At 40.3% G+C, this 23202-nt stretch overlaps 1 protein-coding gene across 1 annotated transcript in view; it reads left to right on the top strand.

Annotated features, from left to right (window-relative positions):
- Nucleotides 1-873: 873 nt before the first annotated feature.
- The window catches only part of si:dkey-256h2.1 (uncharacterized protein LOC337520 homolog), a 192968-nt gene continuing 170639 nt past the window's right edge, over nucleotides 874-23202 (top strand). Inside the window, exon 1 of the mRNA XM_059972591.1 lies at nucleotides 874-2448. Within this exon, the coding sequence (XP_059828574.1) occupies nucleotides 1898-2448 (551 nt within the window). The 5' untranslated portion in view covers nucleotides 874-1897. The remainder of the gene's footprint in view (nucleotides 2449-23202) is intronic.

Here is a 23202-nt window from a genome sequence, read left to right as displayed (position 1 = left end):
AACAGGCTTCGGTCGACGAGGACACGAGAAACACTTGACGGAGAGATGAGCCCCTGCTGCTAATGCATCCTGCGGTCTACCTGTCCAATAATAAAGAAAAACTTCCCAGAAACATGCCTTAGCTTCCACCTCTTCTTACTGAAGCATTCTGAGCCAAGGCTGTTTTTCACTCTAACCCTGTCCACTCCTGCAATAAATGCTCTGATTAAACCTAGCAATACACACAAAATGCTGGCAGAACTCAGCAAGCCAGACAACATCAATGAAAAGAGTGCAGTCGGTGTTTTGGGCCAATGCCCTTCAGCAGGGCCTTCCTACTGAAGGGTCTCGGCCTGAAACATCGACTGTACTCGTTTTTCCATAGATGCTGTCTGGCTTACTGAGCTCCTGCATTTTTTGTGTGTTGCTTGAATTTGTAGATTTTCTCATTTCTGATTAAATTTAGCTTTTTATTGGCCCAAATGAAACTCGTAAGAAACAAGTGCTGCTCTTTTCAATGCCTCCCACTATCACCTCCCAGCTTCTCATATCATCCCCTTCCCCCTCACCTGGTTTCACATATCAGTGCCAGCTTGTACTTCTTCCCCTCCCCCACTTCCTTATTGTGGCTCCTGCCCCCTTCAAAATGTCAACCGTTTATTTCTCTTCATAGATGCTGCTTGAGTTGCTAAATTATCTCAGCATTGTTTTTTTTCCAATATTTTCAGCATCTGCAGTCTCTTGTGTCTATGAAGGGCAAATAAATGGTTTTCTTTTGCAACCTGACACTTAGAATACCTGAGCCAAGAGTAAATTTGTGGATGACACATAAATTACTTATATTGGACAGTAAGGAGCATAGCCTCAGGCTGCAGAAAGATACTGATCAGCTCAGAAGTCAGGTCAAACAATTTAATCTCAGTAAGTGCAAAATGCTGCATTTTGGGCATGCATAATTAATAATAGGACAACAGGGAAGATTTAAGAATTTTGCTGTACAAGTCAAAAGATCCCTGAAGGTGGCAGCATGGGTAGATAGGGTGATAAAACATCAGTGACGCCATAAATGTGCCAGTCCAATCATCACAGCATACAAAGAATGCAACTGATCTAGACATTAACACGTCCATAGAATTAGTGAAATGGAATTAGGTCAAAAAGCGCACTTTCAATTTGGAAATTGCTTCCTTTTGCACCAGCAATTTTATGATTAACTTCCTAAATTTATCTAACAGGCTTATTATGGTATAAACTCCACGATCAACAATACACAAGTTGACATTGCAGCTGACAATTCCCTTCATATATAACTTAAACATTCAATCTCTGCATTATCATTTATTATGGCAGCAAAGCATAGTATCTAATATACCATGATGCACTGTATGCATCAGCAAAGCTTCTTTAGCAAAAATCACTTGGTTCTCAGTATAAGAGCAAACACAATGTGTATTGAAACACTACTATATCCAATTACCACAGTTCAAGAAGATAATGAAATATTGTCCTTGCCACTCTCATTTTGTGCACCAACACAAGATTGGTGCACACTCATATTCTGCTTTAAAAAAAAATTCCTTCATCTGTAATCTCCTTTTTAGTTTTCAGAGTTACAGAACTTTTTTAAAAAAGTTAAACACTCAGAAGTTACTATTTTCAACTCAAAACACTCCGGTTCAGATGTCTGAAATGGAACTGGATTGGTTGTGAATCCCTTGGCGGCAGTAGAAACATAACATTTGAACATTGAGAATTGTATAGCAGTTTGGGAACTTGAAAACTAAAAATAAGATAAGCGAAACCAAAAGCAGAAGTGTATTCGTTAACCAGTCCTCCGGAGGTCAGATCCCTAGCTGGGTGCAGGAGTGTTTCGACTCCATTGAGCGCTGTCCGGGACAAGCCTGTGGTATCGGGGGCGATGCGCCAGCGATTCGGTGCCGTAATCAGGGGCTGCCGGCTTGTTTTGCTCCTCGGCGTTTGCCTCGGCCTATCGAGCAAAGGAGCTGTCCCCCCACCGGAGTCTTGTCATGGACCCGATGGGGCGAGATGCGAGAATCTATGGCAGCTGAAGGAGCGGATGGTGCTGGACTCGAACTACGACCTGGTCCTGCCACCGGCCGACGTGGTCTCGGGCTCCGGAGCTGGCCACAGCCCAGCGTCGGGGCCCGGCTTGCGGCATGACTGGCAGCCCGAGCCCGGCATGAATGCACCACACTTCACGGTCGACACGCTAGACGGGCCACTGACCTTCCCGCCGAGCCAGCAACACAGCCCGGTGTCGTTCACCTTCCAGGCCTTCACCAACAAATCGGGCTTCCTGGAGTGCATGTGGGCCTCCGATTCGGCGCTCGCCCCCCTGCTCCACGCACTGCCCAACGACAGCCATGTGGTCTTCATGTCGTTCGACGATAACGCGCCGCGGGACGTCAGGTGGATGAAGCAGAGAATCGTCCAGGTACTGGAGCGGAGGTGAGGCGACTGAGGTACCAGGGCCGGCACCATGTGTCCCAGCCCTGGCTCCTTGCTAGCGTCAGGGTAGAGTGAGACCCCACAGTGGGTTGGTTGCTCTCCGAGCTCTCCTTGGAGGGAATGGGAGTTGTTCTGGTGTGCTTGCCGGACTACCACGGAGTTGTGTCCATCCCCCTTCACCGTGTTGCCAGGGGCATCTCATCAGTGAATTTACTTGTTGTTCGCTTAGGTACATACTGTTAGCATTTTAGTTGATAGAAGGAACATCTAGACTATGATCTGTTATTCAGGTAGAAAGGAGCCAAACCTTGTTTTGGTTACCCATATACGAAAATCTGTATTTTCCCCAGAGTTGTATGAAAACTTACCATACTTGTTGGCAAGTCCGCCTGAATCCACTGTATGAAAGACTGTTACCAATGAAGTTAAAATTAAAAGGTTACTTTTAATAAAATAAATTACTAGCAATTTATTTTCATTGTTTTATCAATATACCATCTATCACTAGGAATTTTTGTATTAAGAGTACAACTTATTGATCTTGGCAGCTAAACATGTAGAAATTGATTATGTGCTCATCATGACGTGAAAGCGTTTTAATAGCCTTGAGGAAGTTCAGGATCAACACTGAAAAGACGTTTTTAATTGATATTGGTGTATATATTTTGACTATTCCTTTATTTACCTTATTTCATAGACAATATAGTGGGACCATGAATAGTATTTTGTATAATGATTTGGTTGGATTGTATTGGTATATATGTAACTTTGAATAATTTTTAACATCCCAGACACAATCTAGCTTACTGAACATGACTATTGGTATTAAATTTTAAATAATTATATTATTATGCATAGTATGATAATATTATTTCCACAAAAAAATAAAATCCATGTCTGGTTCTACTTTAGTCTCAGTTGAAGCTACATGGATTTTGTATCGAGTTGGTTGACTTTAATACATTTTCGTAGTATTACCACAGAACATTGATGCAACCTCATTACTAATTTTACATGTTTCAGAACAGGTAGGGTCCATATTGTCAATTGTAAAACTAATTTTTGTATTTTCCGTCATGGCTCATATAGATGCTGAGTTGTAAAGTAGAAATTAACTTGTTACCATTGTGCTAGCTAGACAGAATTCTTTTCAAATTCAAAAGCCCAAGGTTCATCCTCTTGTAGTCTTACTGTAGAATAGCCTGGAAACAGAACCCTTACACCATCATCTGTATGCCAACATCTGTTAATACTAATCCCCTATCTCAGCACTTGGTTCATAGTCTTCAGTACCACATAAATCTTGGCATTTCAACACATGCATGTTTTAATGCTTATTAAGTGCTGTAGAATCTATCTTGGACTCAACACATTGATGGAATCATGAATAAGGCACAACAACCACTCTACTTTATTAGGAATTTGAAAAGATTTGGTATGTGAGTAAAGACTTGCAAATTTCTTCAGATGCACCATAGAGAGCATTCTGACTGGTTACACCACAGCTTGTTATGGAGCCTCTAATGCACAGGATTGTAAGAGGCTGCAGAGGATTAGACATTCAGCCAGCTCCATCATAGGCATCACTCTTTCCACCGTCAAGGGCATCTTCAAGAGGTGGTGCCTCAAGACGATGGCATCCATTACTAAGAACTCTCACCATCTGAGACGTGCTCTCTTCTCATTACTAACATGAGGGAAGAGGTAAATGATCCTGAAGACCTTTATTCAATAACTTTGGAACAGCTCCTTCTCCTCCACAATCATATTTCTGAATAGTCCATGAACTCTACCTTATTATTCCTTTTTTACACTATATTTATTTTTGCAATTTTATGTATTTGCACTGTATTGCTGCTACAAAACAACAAATTTCATATCATGTGTCAGTGATAACAAATCTGATGCTGATTCTGATCTGCCATTAGGTTATTGCTAATTTCAACTATTTCCCTGAGTGAAGAATATAATGTTCCCTCAAATCTCCTATCTCTTGCCTTAAATCTATGCACCCTGGTTATAGACACATTTGCTAAGAGGAAAAGTGTCTCACAGTCTACCCTATCAATAGCTCTGATAATTTTTTGTACCTCAGATCTCTTTTCAACTTTCTTTTCTCCAAGGAAAACAAACCCAGCCAGTCTAGTTCTTATAGCTGAAATATTCCATTGGTCATAGAGTCATAGAAAAGGTCAGCATAGAAACAGACCTTTCAGCCCATCTAGTCTGTGCTCAACCATTTACACTGCCTACTCCCATTGACCTGCACCAGGACCACTGCCCTTCAAACCCCTACCGTCCATGTACCTATCCAAACTTGCAAGTTCAAATTGAACTCGCATGCACCACTTGCGCTGGCAGCTTGTTCCACACTCTCATGACCCTCTGAGTGAAGAAGTTTCTCCTTATTTCTCCTCAATTTCCCCTTAAACTTTTCACCTTTCACCCTTAACCTATGACCTTTAGTTGTCCCACCCAACCTCTGTGGAAAAAGGCTGCTTGCATTTACCCTATCTATACCCCTCATAATTTTGTGCACCTCTATCAAATCTCCTCAGTCCTCTAACGTTCCAAGGAATAAAGTCCTAATCTATTTAGTCTTTCCATATAACTCCGATCCTCCAGACCCAACAACATCCTTGTAAATTTTCTCTGTACTCTTATTTACATCTTTCCTATAGATAGGTGGCTGAACATCACAGTCCAAATTAGGCCTCATCAATGTCTTCAACACAACTTCAACATAACATCCCCTCTCCTGTGCTCACTACATTGATTTATGAAGGTTAATATGCCAAAAGCTTTCTTTATGACCCTGTCTACCTGTGATGCCACTTATAACAGATTATGGAGTTGTATTCCCAGATCCCTTTGCAGATCTTGCACTTGGCTGCATTAAATTCCATCTGCCATTTTTTAGCCCATTTTTCTAGCTGGTCCAGATCCCACTGCAAGTTTTGATCATTTCCTCGCTGATGGGTGTCTTCTCTAAATTTGCTGATCCAGTTAACCACATTAACATCCAGATTGCTGATACAAATGACAAACAACAACGAACCCAGCACCAATCTCAGCAGCACTCCAGTATCACGTTCCAAGCAATACCATTGCAATTCTCCATTCTAATCAGATTATAACTGGAGGTGCAATGCCGAAGCATTGTCTAGCTTTGTGATAGATATAATGTTTGAAAGAAGAATTATTATTTTCATGACTCCAAAATAGCCAGCGATCTTCAGTTACTTTATAAATATTTTGTCTCTCCAATACTTAGCTCAAACATTTAGTTATTTATCTTTTCTCTGTCTCTGAGTCTATGCTAAGTTGTATGTTAGCTGTTCTGACCTTGTGTTAAAATAAATAGCTGTTTCCAATACATTTCAAATCTCTGAAGAGCATGATAATTTACCATAGAAATGTAAGGTCTTTTTTAAAAAGTTATTGATCATTTAAACTTTGGTGCTTGAAGACATTCAATGATTTTGCCAATAGCTTTGTTTTTTCTAAGAGTTATGCACTTTGGTGAGATCCCAGTGAAAATCTGACTGTTGGTCAGTATCAATTAACTGCTGCAGTAGATATTTTCACAACAGCAGCCATTAAGTGTAAAGATAATGTTGAAAGATTGAAATAATCCTAGGATGTTCTGCTCTGTTGTTTCTTTATACAAATAAACCCATGGTTTTTATTCATTTATGGCATGTGAGATTGCCAGCATGTTGAGCAACTATTGTTCAATCAAGGAGACTAGGTTGGAAAATAGTCTTTATCACAACTTTGTTCAAAAAAGCCTTGCAACCTGTTTAGCCTGTGTTGTGCAAAAGCCTCAAAAAATTTAGAGAGAATTCTAATTCTAAGTCAGAAGTTTCATTTGAAGAAGCAGAGTCAACATTAAGATGTTAAAAGCAAAGTGTGATTGACTAAATATTTAATTACTTAATGTGGTAATAGAGAAGGCTGGTGAAAAGATTGTAGTAGATGGTTTTTCAGAAAGTGTTTGATCGAAGATCACAAGAGGCTTGTTCACAAATTTGAGATCTCTGAATTAAAGGGCTATTAGTGGTGTGGTCAGGAAATTGGTGCAAGGCAGAAAACAAAAGAGTGGCACTTATTTTTCTGATTGGATGATGATGGAGAGTATTGTCTCTCAGGATTAATGCTGGAACCACATTCTTTTATATCTTAGACATGAGCAAACAGGGTAAAATTTCCAAATTGCAGTTAATGCTAACCTTGATAAAAACAGTGGCATACAAGAGGAAGGTAGTGAGAGATACCAAGATGACTTAGATTGGATGTTTGTATGTTCAAAAATGCTTGAAAGTTGAACGAGATGTTTGAAGAATGGCTATTGAAGCGTATGAGATCTAAGAATTTGTTAACAAGCCAAGTATGGAAGTTGCACTGAACTTATGTTTTCTGGTTTTGAATGGAGTAATGTATCCAGTTCTAGTCAAGGCACAATAGGAATGATGTGGAAGCCCACCAGAGATAACAAAAAGCCTTTACTAGAATGGTTTTAGAATTAAGGGATTTCCACCTCAGGATTAAATTGGAGAACTGAGAGGTTGTTTGCCTTGAAACTAAGGAATGTTGGGAGGGGTGCAAGATCTTGATTGGGTTAGAAAAGATAAACAAGGGGAACTTTTTTAACATTACTAGATAGTTTAAAGATCAGGAATAGTGTTACAAAATTTGGGGCAAAATATTTAAATGGAGTGTGAGAATTTTTTACTCAGAGAGTGATTAGGATGTAGAATTTACTGGCTGTAGAGTGATGGTAACATAAACAGTGCTTTTAAAAAGAGAATGTGATAAGCGGTGTCTCAGATAACCAACATCTGCTGTCTACTTGATTTTATACAAGAGAGACAATAATTTGCTGAACAGTTGGTAAAGAGTGGGAGACTGGGGGTGATGGCCTGACCTCTTTTGTTTCAATGATAATTGAACTTTGAGTTGATGAATTGTCTTTTTTTTAAAGTGGAACATTCTTTGTCATAATGATACTCTTGAAGTCCCCAAAAATAGGAAGCTTCTATATTTTGACTACAGATGTTTACAGAATGGCAGTTTATTGGAGGAGAACTTGTAGGTGCTATTTTACCCTCCATATAACCATATGTAACCATATAACAATTACAGCATGGAAACAGGCCATCTCGGCCTTTCTAGTCCGTGCTGAACGCTTACTCTCACCTTGTCCCACTGACCTGCACTCAGCCCATAACCCTCCATTCCTTTCCTGTCCATATACCTATTCAATTTTTTTTTTAAATGACAAAATCAAACCTGCCTCTAACACTTCTGCTGGAAGCTTATTCCACACAGCTACCAACCTCTGAGTAAAGAAGCTGCCCCTCATGTTACCCCTAAACTTTTGCCCCTTAACTCAACTCATGTCCTCTTGTTTGAATCTCCCCTATTCTCAATGGAAAGAGCCTATCCACGTCAACTCTATCTATCCCCCTCATAATTTTAAATACCTCTATCAAGTCCCCCCTCAACCTTCTATGCTCCAACTGGGAGAATTTGTAAGTCTGGGTGGTGTTGTCAAAAAGGTGTCTTGTGGAAGACGCACCCTTCAGCCACAGTGCATGAATAGTGGAGTGATTGCATTTTTAAGGAGGTGATTTGGGTGTCAGTTGAATGAGCTGTTTTACTTATGTGCTATATAAGTCTTGAAATGTAGGGAAGTAATTTTCATCTACTGCTGGAATTCAATTCTTATGTCTGTTTCAGAAAAAGGTCTGGAGCAAGATGAGGTTCTTGGTATCCAAGTTGAGTGGCAGTGATAGGATTGTTGGCAAGTTAGCATTGTTTGACCTATTTATTTATTTGTTTTATTAAGTTGTACATATTGCTACTCTTAAGGTCTTCATGACTATTCATAACTACCCTTAAGTTCTTGCAAAGCCGTCGTCTGGATCTGCTACACTTCTGTGGATGAAAATACTCTGATACACTCTTGGGAGGGAGTTCCAGGACTTAGATCTAGTATTGATGAATGAACAACAGTTTATTTCCAATTAGAATGATGTATGACTTGGAAGGTAACCTAATGGCGTGGGTAGGGGGTACTTCTGGTATCTGTTGTCATTCTTTTTAGTGGCGGAATACGCTGATTTGGAAGGTGCTGTTGGGGTAACTTAATGAAGTAATTGTACATTTTATGGATGATACACAATTGCTGTGTATTGGTAGCAGAGGGAGTTAGTACTTAGATTACTGGGTGAGTTGCTTTATCCTGACTGATGTCAAGACTTCAATGTGTTTTGAAGCTACACTTATCCAGGCAAGTGTAGTGTATTCTATCCCATTGCTGGCTTGTGCCTTGTAAATGGTGGAAAAGTTTTGGGTGTGGATGAGAGGCACTCACAGTAGAATACCCAGCCCTTGAACTGCTTCAAACAGCAATAGTATTAATATATCTAGCCCAGATATGTTTCTGATCATTGGTGATGAATCAGATATTGATGGTGATGAAATCAGCCATGGTAATGACATTCAACATTAAGGATGGTCTGGATGAACACCCTTTTTGGAGATTATGCCTGCTTGGCATTCTTGTGGCACCGAATTTACCTCTCATTAATCAGCCCATGTTTGAATGTTCTTGCATGTAATCCTGGACTGCTGTGCTTGTTGGAGGAATGTGAATGGAGACAATTCAGTTCAGAATTTGAAGGTATCATCAATCACTTTGAATGTTACAATGAAAATGAAGATTTGGAGGATGCAATCATTGAAAATGTTATATGAAGGCAGTCCATTATCTACATTATGTGACTATGCTAATGTTCATTTTTAAAATGGAAAAGGCATTGCACTGGGACAGTTCCACTCGCAACCTTGGAAGTCCAGGCCCAGTGGTATGAGCAGCTGTCATAGACTGGGGTTTTCCTTGGTTGCAGTACATAACCATGGCTTCTTCTATGCTTCATCATGCCTTTTGCTCTCCATGAAGCATTGTACAACTCCCTTTTGGGCCTTTGGATCTCACTGTTAACCTCATCTGCCCAGTATGCCAGAATTGACTTTAAATGCTAGGACAGGCATGTTTCTATTTCACCAGCAATGAGGTCTGCTGGTTACACTCGGCTGTTTTATCCTGCCTGCTGAAGCGATGTACTGGGGTGTGGTCACTGTCGCATACAAGTAGCTACTTGGTGCCACAGGTGAGAACTGAGTGTCTGGTGGGAACCAAACGTGAGAGAGCTGCCCCGGAATGGACATGACCAGCTCTTCGTAGGAGGTGCTGCCCCTCCCAGGATACCCCATACACTGCAGTCCTCACTGGATGAATTCCTTTGTCGATAACAATTAGGAACTAATACACAGTTTTATAGTACTGTAGTAACGTTGTTAGTGTTCTAATTTGTTCTTTATTTCATTTAAATACATAACTTGTTACTCAGTTACTCGTCTTTTTTATGCCTTTTTAACTACTTCTATGAAACTTTGGTTAATTGGGCCAAATGTACTGTTCCTAATGTGTCCTAACTAACCAGAATCCACTGTACTCACTGATAAATTATCTAGAACAAGTACCAGAACATATAAACATAAGAAATACTGGCAGGTATAGGGTGCACAGCATATCAAGCCTGATCTGTCATTCAATAAAATCATAGAGCTTTTTGGCATCTATTTTCCTATGCAATTAACATAACCCTTGATTTCACCAGTGGTAGTCCTTTGAACCTGTTCTGCTATTCACAGCATTTCTGTGTCTTAATTTCACCTACCTGCTTTGACTGTATATGCTTTTTGTCAATAAAGACTGAGCAGACGTGGGTCAGAGTTCCTCCGAAAAGCTTTGAAATTACTCAAAGAAACAACTTTGAATTACCTGAACAGCTCCAGTTTGTCTGATTGGAAACTGAGTGATAGCCTTAATGCCACCGAAACCAACAAAGTAGATGCAAAAGTTTTTGAAATTGGACTTCACCTGCAGCCATGCGGTGCAAGCTAATGACAACGCTGGTGATAAAGAGGCAACAGATGCTAGCATGGCAGCAGGTCCGAACCAAATCCTAAATGCTATTCAAGCAATGGAAGATGACTTTGTGTTGAGATTTGATGGGCTACTAAACGCTATACAAGGAGTACAAGCTGATCTGAAAGCTGTCACAGTGTGCATTACAGAAGCCGAAGATAGAATGAGCACTAATCAAGATGACATCACCTCTCTTCGTAATCAGAATACAACCATGAAAGCAGCTATGGAGGCATTAGCGCTTCAAGTGGACAACTTGGAAAATCATAGCCACTGTTCTAACCTTCGCCTGGTGGGTCTCCCGGAGAGGGTGGAAGGGACTGATATGGTCTATTTTTTTGGAAAAATGGATCCCTGAGGTGCTTGCTGCTGAAAACTTCCCTGGGCCCCTGCTGACAGAGAATCCACAAAAGTGGCAGGGCTAACGAAGTTGAAGCACAGTTGGCTAAGGGACCCAGGGCAGTGATAATGAAGCTACTGAACTATGTGGACAAGATCCGGGTTATGAAGGGTGCCAGGCTGAGAGAACCTGTACGTCTCAACAATCAGAGAATCATGTTTTTCCCTGACGTCTCTGCCGAACCAGAGAAGAAAGAGTTAGCCTCTTTTTCCATCCTGGACCTACAGTATGGGATACTTCACCCTGCTGAACTGCTGGTGACCTACAAAAGAAAATGCCACACTTTTGACAGTGTACCGGCAGCGGAGAAATTTGTGCAGGAGCTGAATGACTACAACTTGGAGGCTGCGGGCAAGTGGGACAGTACAGCAGTTTTTTGACTTTTGCTTGAATAGTGGCACTGTAACTACAATTGTAATATTCTCTACTACTAATAATGTTGGGGCTCTGTTCTGGCTGTTGAGCATGCTGTTCCTCACCGTGACGACAGCGTGGGAGGACCAGTTAAACTCCATAATTAGGCTTGCTTTCGGGGCCGTCAGGAGGTGTTCATCGTAGGGTGGGTGGGTGTATTTAAGTTCGGGGAGTACACTAAGTTATGTTTACAGTGTTCTAGTTACTATTTACTGGTTTTTACTGTTTTTTTGTTACGTTGTAATTTCAGTTAGCAGTCATTTTAAATCAATTCAGCTAAACATGATTGAAATTATAACTAATAGCCTATGCCCTGCAAACTTCAGTTTACCTCTTGGAATGTAAGAGGATTAAATAAACTTGTCAAGTTAAAGCAAGTTAGGAGATGGATAAGGCAGTTAAAAGCCAAAATAGTTTTTTTGCAGGAGACCCATTTAACCCCGAGGATGTGGTTAGAGTAAGGAGGAGATGGCTGGGACAGGTTTTCTCAGCCTCTTTCAGAACACACTCACGGGGGTGGGTGGGGGTAATTACCCTTATACTTAAGTCGGTGCCTTTCCACCTTGTTAATGTTACTGAAGACCAATCTGGCAGATACCTTGTTATTCAATGTGAAATTTTCTCAGTCAGGCTTAATTTGGTCAATGCGTATGGGAACAATCCAGCTCTTTTCAGACATCTGTTTTTATCATTAGCTGCTCTGCCAGGCCATTTATTCTAGGTGGTGATTTCAATTGTGCACTTCAACCTGAACTAGACAGATCTAATGGGATAGATACCTTTCACCATCACACAAGAAAAGAGTTATTGCAATGTGCTAAAGACTTTAATTTAGCTGGTGTGTGGAAAAGGAAGTACCCGGATAAACTTTTTCCTGCTATTCTAGCACTTGCCAGACCTTTTCCAGAATTGATTATTACTTAGTTTCAGCTGCTTTAATATCCACAATTATAAGCCGCTGGTACAATAGCATAATAATCTCAGATCACACCCCAGTTTCATTTATCTTGCACCTGCCTAATGCTTTACATTACTCTCCAAGATGGCGGCTTCAGACGATTTGGCTTAGGGATCCAGAATTTATTGAGTTTATTGGAGAACGGATAGACTACTATTTTGGAAATAATATGGACCAGATATCTGCTGCTATAAGGTGGGAAGCCTTTAAAGACTTTCTAAGAGGTCAGATGATCAGCTTTACCAGCTTTAAACATAATCTTTTAGTTTGGAAATAGAACAGCTTGAAAAAAGAATAAAAGAGACTGAATCTGAAATATTTCAAAATCCCTCTCAGCAGCTCTTTGCAGAACTTAACAAACTGAGAGCTAAGTATAATGTATTGTCCATTAATAAGGCAACAAAAAGTTTGATGAGACTGAAGCAATGCTATTTTGAGCAGGGTGAAAAGGCTGGTAAACTCTTGGCCTGGTGCATCAAACAGGTACAAACTGAAAGGGCAATAAACTCCACACAATCAGATGAGGGGGGTGACAACTGCCGACCCAAAAGAAATAAACAATATCTTTTTGAGATTTTACCACAATCTGTATAGTTCAGAATATCCAGATTCAGCTTCACAAATACAAAAGGAATTTCTCGACTTGATAGAATTTACACCCCTGGATGAAACGTCCTTGTCCTCGCTGAAGTTTACCTTAGAGCAGGGGTCAGCAACCTTTACCACTGAAAGAGCCACTTGGACCCGTTTCCCACAGAAAAGAAAACACTGGGAGCCGCAAAACCCGTTTGACATTTAAAATGAAATAACACTGCATACAACGTTTTGTTTTGCCTTTATGCTATGTATAAACAAACTATAATGTGTTGCATTTATGAAATTGATGAACTCCTGCAGAGAAAACGAAATTACATTTCTGCATGCAACAGAAACATTTTGAACTCCGAAAAAAAGACGTTAGGTTAAAGGTTACTTTTAAGTAAAATACTCAACGTCTATTTGAGTCCTTCTTGTATTTATGAAAAACGCCAAACTTAAATTTGCCGCCAGCAGCAAATCAAAAATAACATCAGCCAGCTGTCAGCCTGAAAAATAAAAGGACTATTTCACTGAACAATGAAAACATATGAATATACGTAAAATAATAGGCAATTAAAATATTTATCATAGTTGTTCAGGTTGACTCACACCTGACAATGCAGTCGTATTCAGTAGGGATGGATCGATGCTTAGGGGAGTGACCGGGAAGGATAATGTGTTTTTTTCCTCTCTGAACTCACAGAAGCGTTTCCCAAACGATGTTTGCATTGCGATGATTGCAGAATGTAAATACTCCGAAATTATCATGTCGTGACATTGTTTGAACTCTCTCAAATTGGGCAAGTGAGACAATGTGCCTTTCTGTAAATCTCTGGCAAGCAACGTCAACTTGCGCTCGAATGCCAAAACATCCTCCAACATGTGCAGGGCTGTACGTCCTTACCCCGTTGAAGAGCTGTGTTCAGCGTGTTCAGGTGCGCTGTCATGTCTACCATGAAGTGTAGCTTTTCCAGCCACTCTGGCTGTTCCAGTTCAGGAAAGTTGAGCCCTTTGCTGCCCAGGAAAGTTTTCACTTCTTCCAGACACACGACAAAGCGTTTCAGCACCTCCCCTCTGGACAGCCAGCGATAAAAACACGTAGCGGTTGCTACACGCAGTCAGTAAACTGCAGTCAAAGATAGCTTTATTCGAACTAAACAGCCTTGCTTTTAAGCCTCCCTCAACCCGCCCCCCATGGGCGCGGATGCTGCAAAAGACACGTACTCACAAACCCCCGTAGGCTATCTCCCTTAGCCTGAACGCTGGCTAATTGTGAGCCGGTTCGGATGTGTCAGGAAATGGGTCGCCACACATCTTATTTAGATTGTACAAGATCACCATAATCTTCAAATTTAGATTTACATTTCAAAAACTAACAAACTAACATAAAATACATTTTAATTAAATACTGACCATGTAGCGGTGTGCTACACGCAGCGCTAAAATTACGACACGGAGTCGGTAACTGCAGTCGAAGGATAAAACTTTATTCGAAATCTTCAGCCTCACTTTTAAGCCTCCCTCAACCTGCCCCCCATGGCGCAGAGGCTCCAAAGCTCTGTGCTCGCAAACCCCCGTAGGCTATCTAATTGTGAGTCGGTTCGGATGTGCCAGGAAAAGGGTCGCCACAACCAATTATTTCCCAAAGTAACAGGGAGCCGCAGCACAGACGTAAAAGAGCCACATGTGGCTCCGGAGCCGCGGGTTGCCGACCCCCGCCTTAGAGACTAAGGAATTGTCTGAAGCTATAACTAATATGAAGGGAGGGAAAACTCCTGGGCCCGAAGGAATTCTGATTGAAATATGTAAAATCTTTAAGACCAAATTAAAACCTTCTTTGCTTGATATATATCAGGAGTCATTTGACACTGGATCCCTTCCCCCCACCCCTTAATCTGGCAGCAATTACACTACTGTTAAAACCTGGAAAACCACTGTCCCCACGTTGATCTTATTGGCCAATCTCACTTCTGAACAATGATCTCAAAATTCTCTGTAAGGTATTAACTAGGAGGCTGGAGCCACTCTTGCCAAAAATGGTCCATCCTGACCAAAATGGATTTGTTAAGGGAAGGCAGGTCTTCCACAACATTTGAAGAGTGCTTAGTATACTTTATGAAAAATCTGGAAGCTCTGATAGCACCTTTATGTCATTGGATGCCGAGAAAGCCTTCAACGGAGTGGAGTGGCAGTGATTATTTAAAGTTTTAGGAAGATTTGGTATAGGGGGAAAATTTCTACGGTTGATACAGCTTTGTTCTAACCCACAGGCTGAAATTTTAACTAATGGGCTTTTTTCAGCACCTTTCAAACTCCAAAGGGGAACAAGAACAAGTCTCCCCTCCTGTTTATCCTGGCCATTGAGCCACTTGCTATGGCAATTTGAAAACAGGCTAACATAGCAAGAATATTCTATAGGAGATATAGAACATCGCATAGCCCTGTACGCAGATGACGTAATTTTGTTTTGCTCCAACTTGAAACAAACATTACCTGCCTTAATTGACTTGATAAGTACTTTTGGTACTTTTGCAGGCTATAAAATAAACAACAACAAATCTGCAATATTATTCATGGATAAAGATGAGAGACTCAATCCCCCACTTCAAACTCCGTTTATGGTGTCAGAACAGGGTTTTACTTATCTGGGTGTTAAAATTACTCCTACTATTGATAAAATTATCCCAATTAATTATAACCCTCTCACAGTCTCAGTTATTCAGCTTATAAACAGATGGACAAAATTGCTCATATCAATTTTACTGAAGTTTCTGTACCTTTCCCAATCTATCCCACTTCCTCTCCATATAACACACACAAAATGCTGGTGGAATGCAGCAAGCCAGGCAGCATCTATAGGGAGAAGTGCTGTCGACGTTTCCAGCCGAAACCCTTTGTCTGAGTCCTGTGTGTGTTGCTTGAATTTCCAGCATTTGCAGATTTCCTCGTGTGTCCCCCTCCCCATATTCTTTCTTTTATTTATTAAAGAATTTTTTTTTTCTGATTTCATCTGGGATAATAGACGTCCAAGACTCAGGCTTTCCCTGTTGTATCTGCCATATGATAGAGGTGGCTTACAGTTACCAAATTTTATATGGTATTTCTGGGCGGCCCGAATTAGATAAGGAATGTTTTACTTTGTTAAGGATCACTCCCTTACTTGGGTCTCAATGGAATCCCAGTCAATCAATATCCCTCTAGAATTATATATATACATAGACATTTTCAGCAGATAAGAAAAAAACTAGTCAAACAAACTAAAAACCCCTTCTTAGGAAATACAATAATGGTTTGGCATGATACTCTCGCGTCTTTGGGAGAGGCATCACAGTTATCCCAGTTCACTCCTGTCTTTGGTAATGATAGCTCCAGCCTGGCAGAGCAGACCCTGGCTTTAAAACTTGGTCGACCCGAGGCATAGCTAAGGTGTCTAATCTTTATAATGGCAATACATTTATGTAATTTGAAGAACTCAAGGCCACATATGGAATTCCAACCAAACACTTTTTTAAATACCTTCAGTTGAGAAGTTTTATTATGTCTGGGCAAGGTTACAGTTTGAAGCTCCCTCCTTTATCTTCCCTAGAAGACATCACTCTGAAATTATCTGAAGCTAGGGGATATGTGTCTGTATTATACAATTTGAATGCAAGTAAATGTAAAGAGTCATCTAACAACATAGTAAAGGCATGGAGAACTAATTTGCATGAGAATTTGTCAGAAAAAGAGTGGTCAGAAGCTTGTTCCTTAGTTCAAACCCAATCAGTAAATACTCATTCTAAATTACTACAATACAAATGGATAACCAGACAGTACATTACTCCAATCAGGTTGCATCACTTTAACCCCAACATTCCAGACACATGCATTAAGTGTAATCACCAAAAGGGGGTCTCTGTTCCATTGTATGTGGGAGTGCCCCCAGCTAATCTGCTTCTAGAAGAAGGTGCTAGATTTGATTAGTCAAGTTATTGGAAAAAAGGTGCCCCGTGATCCTAAATTATGTATTCTGAACATTTATCCAAAGAACTTTGTAGCCTCCAAAAATGTAAGGTCTCTGCTTAATATTTGTTTTTTGGAAGCCAAACACTGCATAGTCTATTTATGGAAGAAACCAACAACCAGTAGACTTTCACAATGGCTGAAAGGAATAACTTCTTATCTTGCTCTAGAAAAGATAAGCTACATTACAAAAAACAAACTTGGCAAATTTCAGGAAAATTGGGATATTTTCCTCAAGTTTCTGGAGAACAATATTCAAGATGATGAAAGTAATAAACTGAATTGACTGCTTTTTTTAATGGTGGGGTGTTTGCTTTTTTGTCTTTTTTTCCTTTTGATTTCTTATGTATTTTATTTTTCCCTTTTCTTTAACTTCGTTGCACTTTCAAACCTATGGATGATTTAATGTGTTTTCATTCTGAAAAAGCAATAAAGAGATGTTGAAAAAAATCACGTCAGAAAATGCTTGAAACAATTAGCAGGTCAGAAATTAGAGTTAACGTTCCAGATTGAAGACCTTTATCAGAACTGGGAAAGAGAGAAACAGTTTTATCTTGTAGAGAGGGTGGACAAGGAATGGAAAGGACAAAGGGAATATCTTTGATTGGGAAATGTCAGGTTGTCAGTTTCTACAACTTCAGTTCTCCATCCCACTCTCATTTTGACCTTCCTGAGACTTCCGCACCATTATAATGAAATTCAACTTAGGTTCAAAGATGACCACTTCTGGAACTAATTAAAATATTATCCCCCTCCCCTCCCCCTTCTCCTCTGTCCCTCCCCTCTACTCTCTTCCCTGCTACCCCTCTACCCCAATTCCCCTCTATCCCTCTACCCCTTCCCCCTCCCCCCTTCATCAGCAGTTTCTCTTGCCTCACCCCATCATAGTTCATCCCATTGTTTTACCTATCCCTCTCTGTAAGTTAAACTGGTGTTTTTTTTATTAAGGGCGGCATTGACCTTTCATAGCAGTAGTGAAGGGGGTTGCACATTTTAATTTATATTCGCATCTGAATGCATGAGTGAAAGATCTTTGTAACAATTGCTTCTCCTAAATATGGAATGTTTGGTTACAAATCATCCAACTGGCTCTGAAGTATCCTAACTGAGAACAACATTTTAATGCAATAATGCTGACGTACACAGTGCTCAAATACTTATGGCTTTCTTCTGTGACCCATTTACAATAAAATCCTGATATTTATTGAAGCCTTAAATTCAGTGGCATTGTTATAACCTTAGTAGTATCATTCTACAGCCTTGGGAGATCTTGATGTAGATGTTGGTACAATAACAAAGGCAGCCACCTTTTCTGGCTCGGCTCTGGAGCTTACTTTGTTTGCCGGGTTGAGCAAATATTCATTACAGAGAAATCAGCGTTACAACTGTACCAACACTGATTTTCACTATCTTTTGAAATAGCATTAATGTAATTCTAATGTAATGTAAGCCAGACTTTGATAATAGGTGCTGAAGGCTTGGAAGGGGTACTTTAGCGGTGTTTCTGACTTTTTATTGAGTCAGTTAACATGCACATGTTCAATCTCAGAGTCAGAGGTCCATTGGTTACAACTGATTTAACCCTGGTGAACTGTATGCCAAACCAATATCCATTAGTATACTTGCTGCAAAACCCAGCTCAATACTTTCATTTCAGTTGACTCAGCACTTTGGACAAAAGTTCCAGATTTCTACACTTTGTGTGAAAGTTTGCTCCCTGATAATGCACTATATGGTCTTATGGTCTAAAATGGGCCAGTTGAAGTCTTGTACTGAATCCCTCTCCTCTTCTTGCCACGCTGTACCACACAGTACAGAAAATAGTTGCACTGTATCTGCTCCAGCTTTTATTATAAACTCTTATGACAGATCACCTCTCAAAATGTCTTATCAGAACATACCCACACTTATTCTTGGTTTTCAGATTAAAAGTTCATTGCAACTAAAGAGCAAGGAATGTAGATTAAAAGCTATTTGTACATTCTGTGCAAAATGTGTACACCAGCAATGAATAAATATGTGTTAGGCCTGAGAAATATGTGCCAATAGTTCATTTTAATTTTAGTTAGTCAAAAGCAAAGTCAAGTTTATTGTCATTATCTCAAGTATTTGTATGCATAGGTGCAATGAAAAGCTTACATGTAGTGGTGTCACAGTTAGATAGAATTAGAGTCACAACATTCACAAAAGAAACATAAATTAAACATGAATTGTAGAAATTATACAGAAAGAGCACAATTAGAATTTAAAAAAGGGAAGTCTTGTAGTGCTAAGTGGTCATATTGTTGCTGCTGTATATAGTTAGTAGGTAGTGATTAGGATTGTGCAAGTTGGTTTAAGAACCAAATGGTTGAAGGGAAGTAATTGGTTTTGAACTTTGTGGTGTGGGATTTCAGGCTTCTGTACCTCCTGTCTGATAATAGCTGTGAGAAGATTGCATGGACCAGATAGTGTGGATCTTTGATGATAGATGTTGCCTTCTCGAGGTGTAGCCTCATGTAGATACTTTTGATGGTGGGGAGGGATGTGCTCATGATGAATATATTAGGCTAGTCCACCCCTGTCTGCTGCCTCTTACATTCTTGCAACCATGATGGAACCAGTTATGATGCTTTCAACACAAAATTGTTTAGGGTGTTTTAGAGTGACATGTTGAACCTCCTTAATGTTCTAAGAAGTTAGAGGCACCACAATATCTTCCTTATGATTGCATTTATGTGCTGGCCCCAGGGCATGTCATTTGATATAATAACGGCCAGGAATTTAAAGCAGCTAGCCATCTTCACCACCCTTCCCAAAATGTAGATGGGTGCATATTCGTACTCCTTCTCTTTCCTGGCACCAGCATCACTCATTCAGCTTTATTGATGTTGAGTGAGAGGTTGTTGTGGTATCATTTGATCAGGTGTCCCATCTAGTTCCTGTTTGCTGACTCATTACTACGTGTAATACCACACTGGTGCCAAGCTGTATCGGCCCTTGCCCTTCCCTTGGACAACATCAGTGGCGTGGAGAGGGGATACTTGCAGTATGGGCAACTGTCGGTCTTCTATACAACCTTGCCCAGGCCTGCGCCTTGAAGATAACTGAAGCAAGACTTTCCAGGCGTAGATCCATGGTCTTGCGAGACTAACGGATGCCACACCACATGTGATTTGTCCAACAACGGTGGTGTTGTCAGCAAATTTTTATATAGTTAAGTATATAGTCATCTGAGTATGGAAAGTGGAACAGTAGACTAAGCACACAGTCTTGAAGTGCACCTGTATTGATCATCAATGAGGAGGTGATGTTGTTACCAATTATCACTGACTGAGGAAGTTAAGGATCCAGATGCAGAGAAAGGTGTAGAGGCACAGGTGAAATACAATCCAAATATTGGATTGTATTTGGAGTTCTGATCAAGTCTCTAGGACTATTACCCTGTAAAATTTCCAGGTCATACAGGCGATTCAAAAGTTCAACTGCAGGAGAAAAGTTACAGTCTATTGATTGCAGAGATCATTTTCAAGAAAAAATGTGATTAATAAAGAGGTAGTAGTTTTCTTTTCTGCCAGGAAGTCGATGCTGTGCTTCACCAGCACCATCTTAAACTAGAATCACTTTCTACAGCTTCCTCTTTGAAACTTTCCCTTAGATCACTGACTAACTTCCATTATGGCTGATTTTAAGTCCAGTGGTTTTAAGCAATTTTTTTCCCATGGCAATCCACCCTTTTTATTTTTGCTACCTTGTGCAAAAAGTGACTTTAAAGTTACAACTGTCATCAAACCCCTTATTATTTAAATTACCGGATTATTACAGGTTATTTTAACTGAAATCCTCATTATTTGGTTAAATAGTGATTTTTTTTCTGCCCAATATATGATTCTTTTAACACACAAAATATTGTACTGTACTTCTTCCTATAGATGCTGCCTGGCCTGCTGTGTTCCACCAGCATTTTGTGTGTGTTGCTTGAATTTCCAGCATCTGCAGATTTCCTCATATATGATTATTTTGCTTAGTTGGGGTGAACGTAGTGGGTAAACTTGTAAAGAAAGTGCACACACACTGTGTACAATCAAATATGCAGAGGAAAATTTGTACCCCCCATTTTGCAGATGCCATCTAAATTTTGCAAAGGGCAAAAGGTCCAATATGATTTAGTACTGACAATACTAATTCTCTATTTAAATATTTCTATGGACATAGTTGAATCCACACTTCTGTTCTTACCTGTGATTTGTGTAGGAGTCAGTAACTTGCCAGATTCAACTATTTATCATGGTTAATTCGGTGAGTTCATCTCGGCAAATGGGGCTAGTCAACCTAGGTTGGCAGCTCATTTAGGAGAAGGAAAACTCTGATCTCAAACCTCCACTGCCTTGTGGCTATACCCACTCTTGGGAGATGCTTTGGAAGTAAGCCCGAGGAAAATGATGAAACTGGAGTCCCTAAGGCAGCCCTATGTCGAGTTCAATGCTGACTGGCAACTCCTGCAACACTGCTGGTGCCAAACTGTATCAGTCTCTGCCCTTTTTTTGGATTCATCAGCTGTGTGGAAAGAGGAAGCCTGCTGCATGGGCAACAGTTTGCTCTCCATGTTGTAATGCCTGGCTTGTGTACTGAGATAGAATGCAACACCCATGGTCGACTGTGACCAATGGAGGGCCTCATTGGGTGAGATCTTGAAAGGAGGGGTGAGTAACATGAAGGCAGACTAGATGTGGAGTTTTTGCATTTTCTGATTTCAGAAAAGTTTGGGTAAAAGGAAAATACGAGTGCATGTAAAATTGATTCACCAGATTAGTCATTTTTTTAATATTATTCAACGAATCTTTCTGTTTCATCTAATGAATGGTGTTAATGAGATTAATTATCCTTTTTGCAAATCCAGGTTGACATTGAAGAGCATTCCCTTTAATGTCTCTGACAGAGTTTACACTACTGATGTTAAACTATTGAGCTGCCATAATAAATTTTGTTCACCTTTTCTTAAAAAGAAGAATTATAAGTGGAATTTTCCAATCCAAAGGCACATTTTTGATTAGAACCTAAGACCATAAGCTATAGGAGCAGAATTAGGCCAATTGGCCCATTGAGTCTGCTCTACCATTTCATCATGGCTGATCCAATTTTCCTCTCAGCCCCAATCTCCTGCCTTCTCCTGTATCTCTTCATACCCTGACCATTCAGAAATCTAAGCCTCTGCCTTAAATATACATAGAAACTTGGCCTCAACAACTCAAACAAAATGTCGGAGGAACTCAGCAGGCCAGGTAGCATCTATGGAAAAAAGTACAGTCATTGCTTTAGACAGAAATCCTTCGACAGGGCTGGAGAAATAAAGCTGAGGAGTAGATTTAAAAGGTAGAGGGAGGGGAGAGAGAACTACCAGGTGATAGGTAACACTTAGGGGAGGGGAGGGATTAAGTGAAGAGCTGGGAATTTGATTGGTGAGATGAGGTGAGAGAGGGAAAAGGGGATGGAAAATGGGGGGGGGGTGGTTGGGGGGACATTACCAGAAGTTTGAGAAATTGATGTTGGTGCCATCAAGTTGGGAGGCTACCCAAACGGGATGCAAGGTGTTGTTTCTCCAACCTAAATGTGGCCTCATCACGATAGTGGAGGAAGCCATGGACGGACATATCGGAATGGGAATGGGAAGTGGAAATAAAATGGGTTGAAACTCCTCAGCTTTTTTTTCTCCAGTCCTGCCTTTTAGGTTTTGGCCCAAAACGTCAACCAGCATTTTGTGTGTGTTGCTTGTGTGTTGCTGCAGATTTTCTCTTGTTTGTGGCCTCCACAACTGCCTGTGACAAAAAAATCCACAGATTCACCACTTACTGGCTAAAGAAGTACCCGGTCATCTCCGTTCTAAAAGGACATCCCTCTATTCTGAGGCTGTGTCCTCTGGTCTTAGACTCTCCCCTCATAGGAAACATTCTCTTCACATCCACACTATCAAGGCCTTTCACCATTTTATCGGTTTCAATGAGGTCATCCCTCATTCTTCTGAATTCGAGTGAATACAGACCCAGAGTCATCAGAATGCTCTTCATATTTCAAGCCATTTAATTCTGGTTCAATCCTTGAATCATTTTCTCAGTACCTCCTTTCTAAGATAAGGGGCTTAAACCTGCTGACAATACTCCAAGTGAAGCTTCACCAGTGATTTATAAATTTCAACATTACATTCTTGCTTTTATATTCTAATCCTTTTGAAATGCATGCTAACACTACATTTGCCTTTCTCACCACAGACTCAACCTGCAAATTAACCTTTAGGGAATCCTGCACAAGGACTCCCAAGTCTCCTTGCATCTCAGTTTATTGTATTTTCTCTCCATTTAGAAAATTGTCAACCCTTTCATTTCTTCAACCAAAGTGCATGACCATACACTTCCTGACACTGATTTC

The sequence above is a fragment of the Hypanus sabinus genome, chromosome 6 (assembly GCF_030144855.1).
Source record: "Hypanus sabinus isolate sHypSab1 chromosome 6, sHypSab1.hap1, whole genome shotgun sequence".
Taxonomy (NCBI): Eukaryota; Metazoa; Chordata; class Chondrichthyes; order Myliobatiformes; family Dasyatidae; genus Hypanus; species Hypanus sabinus.
Note: the sequence above shows the minus strand (reverse complement) of the source record. Positions and strands in the feature narration are given on the sequence as shown.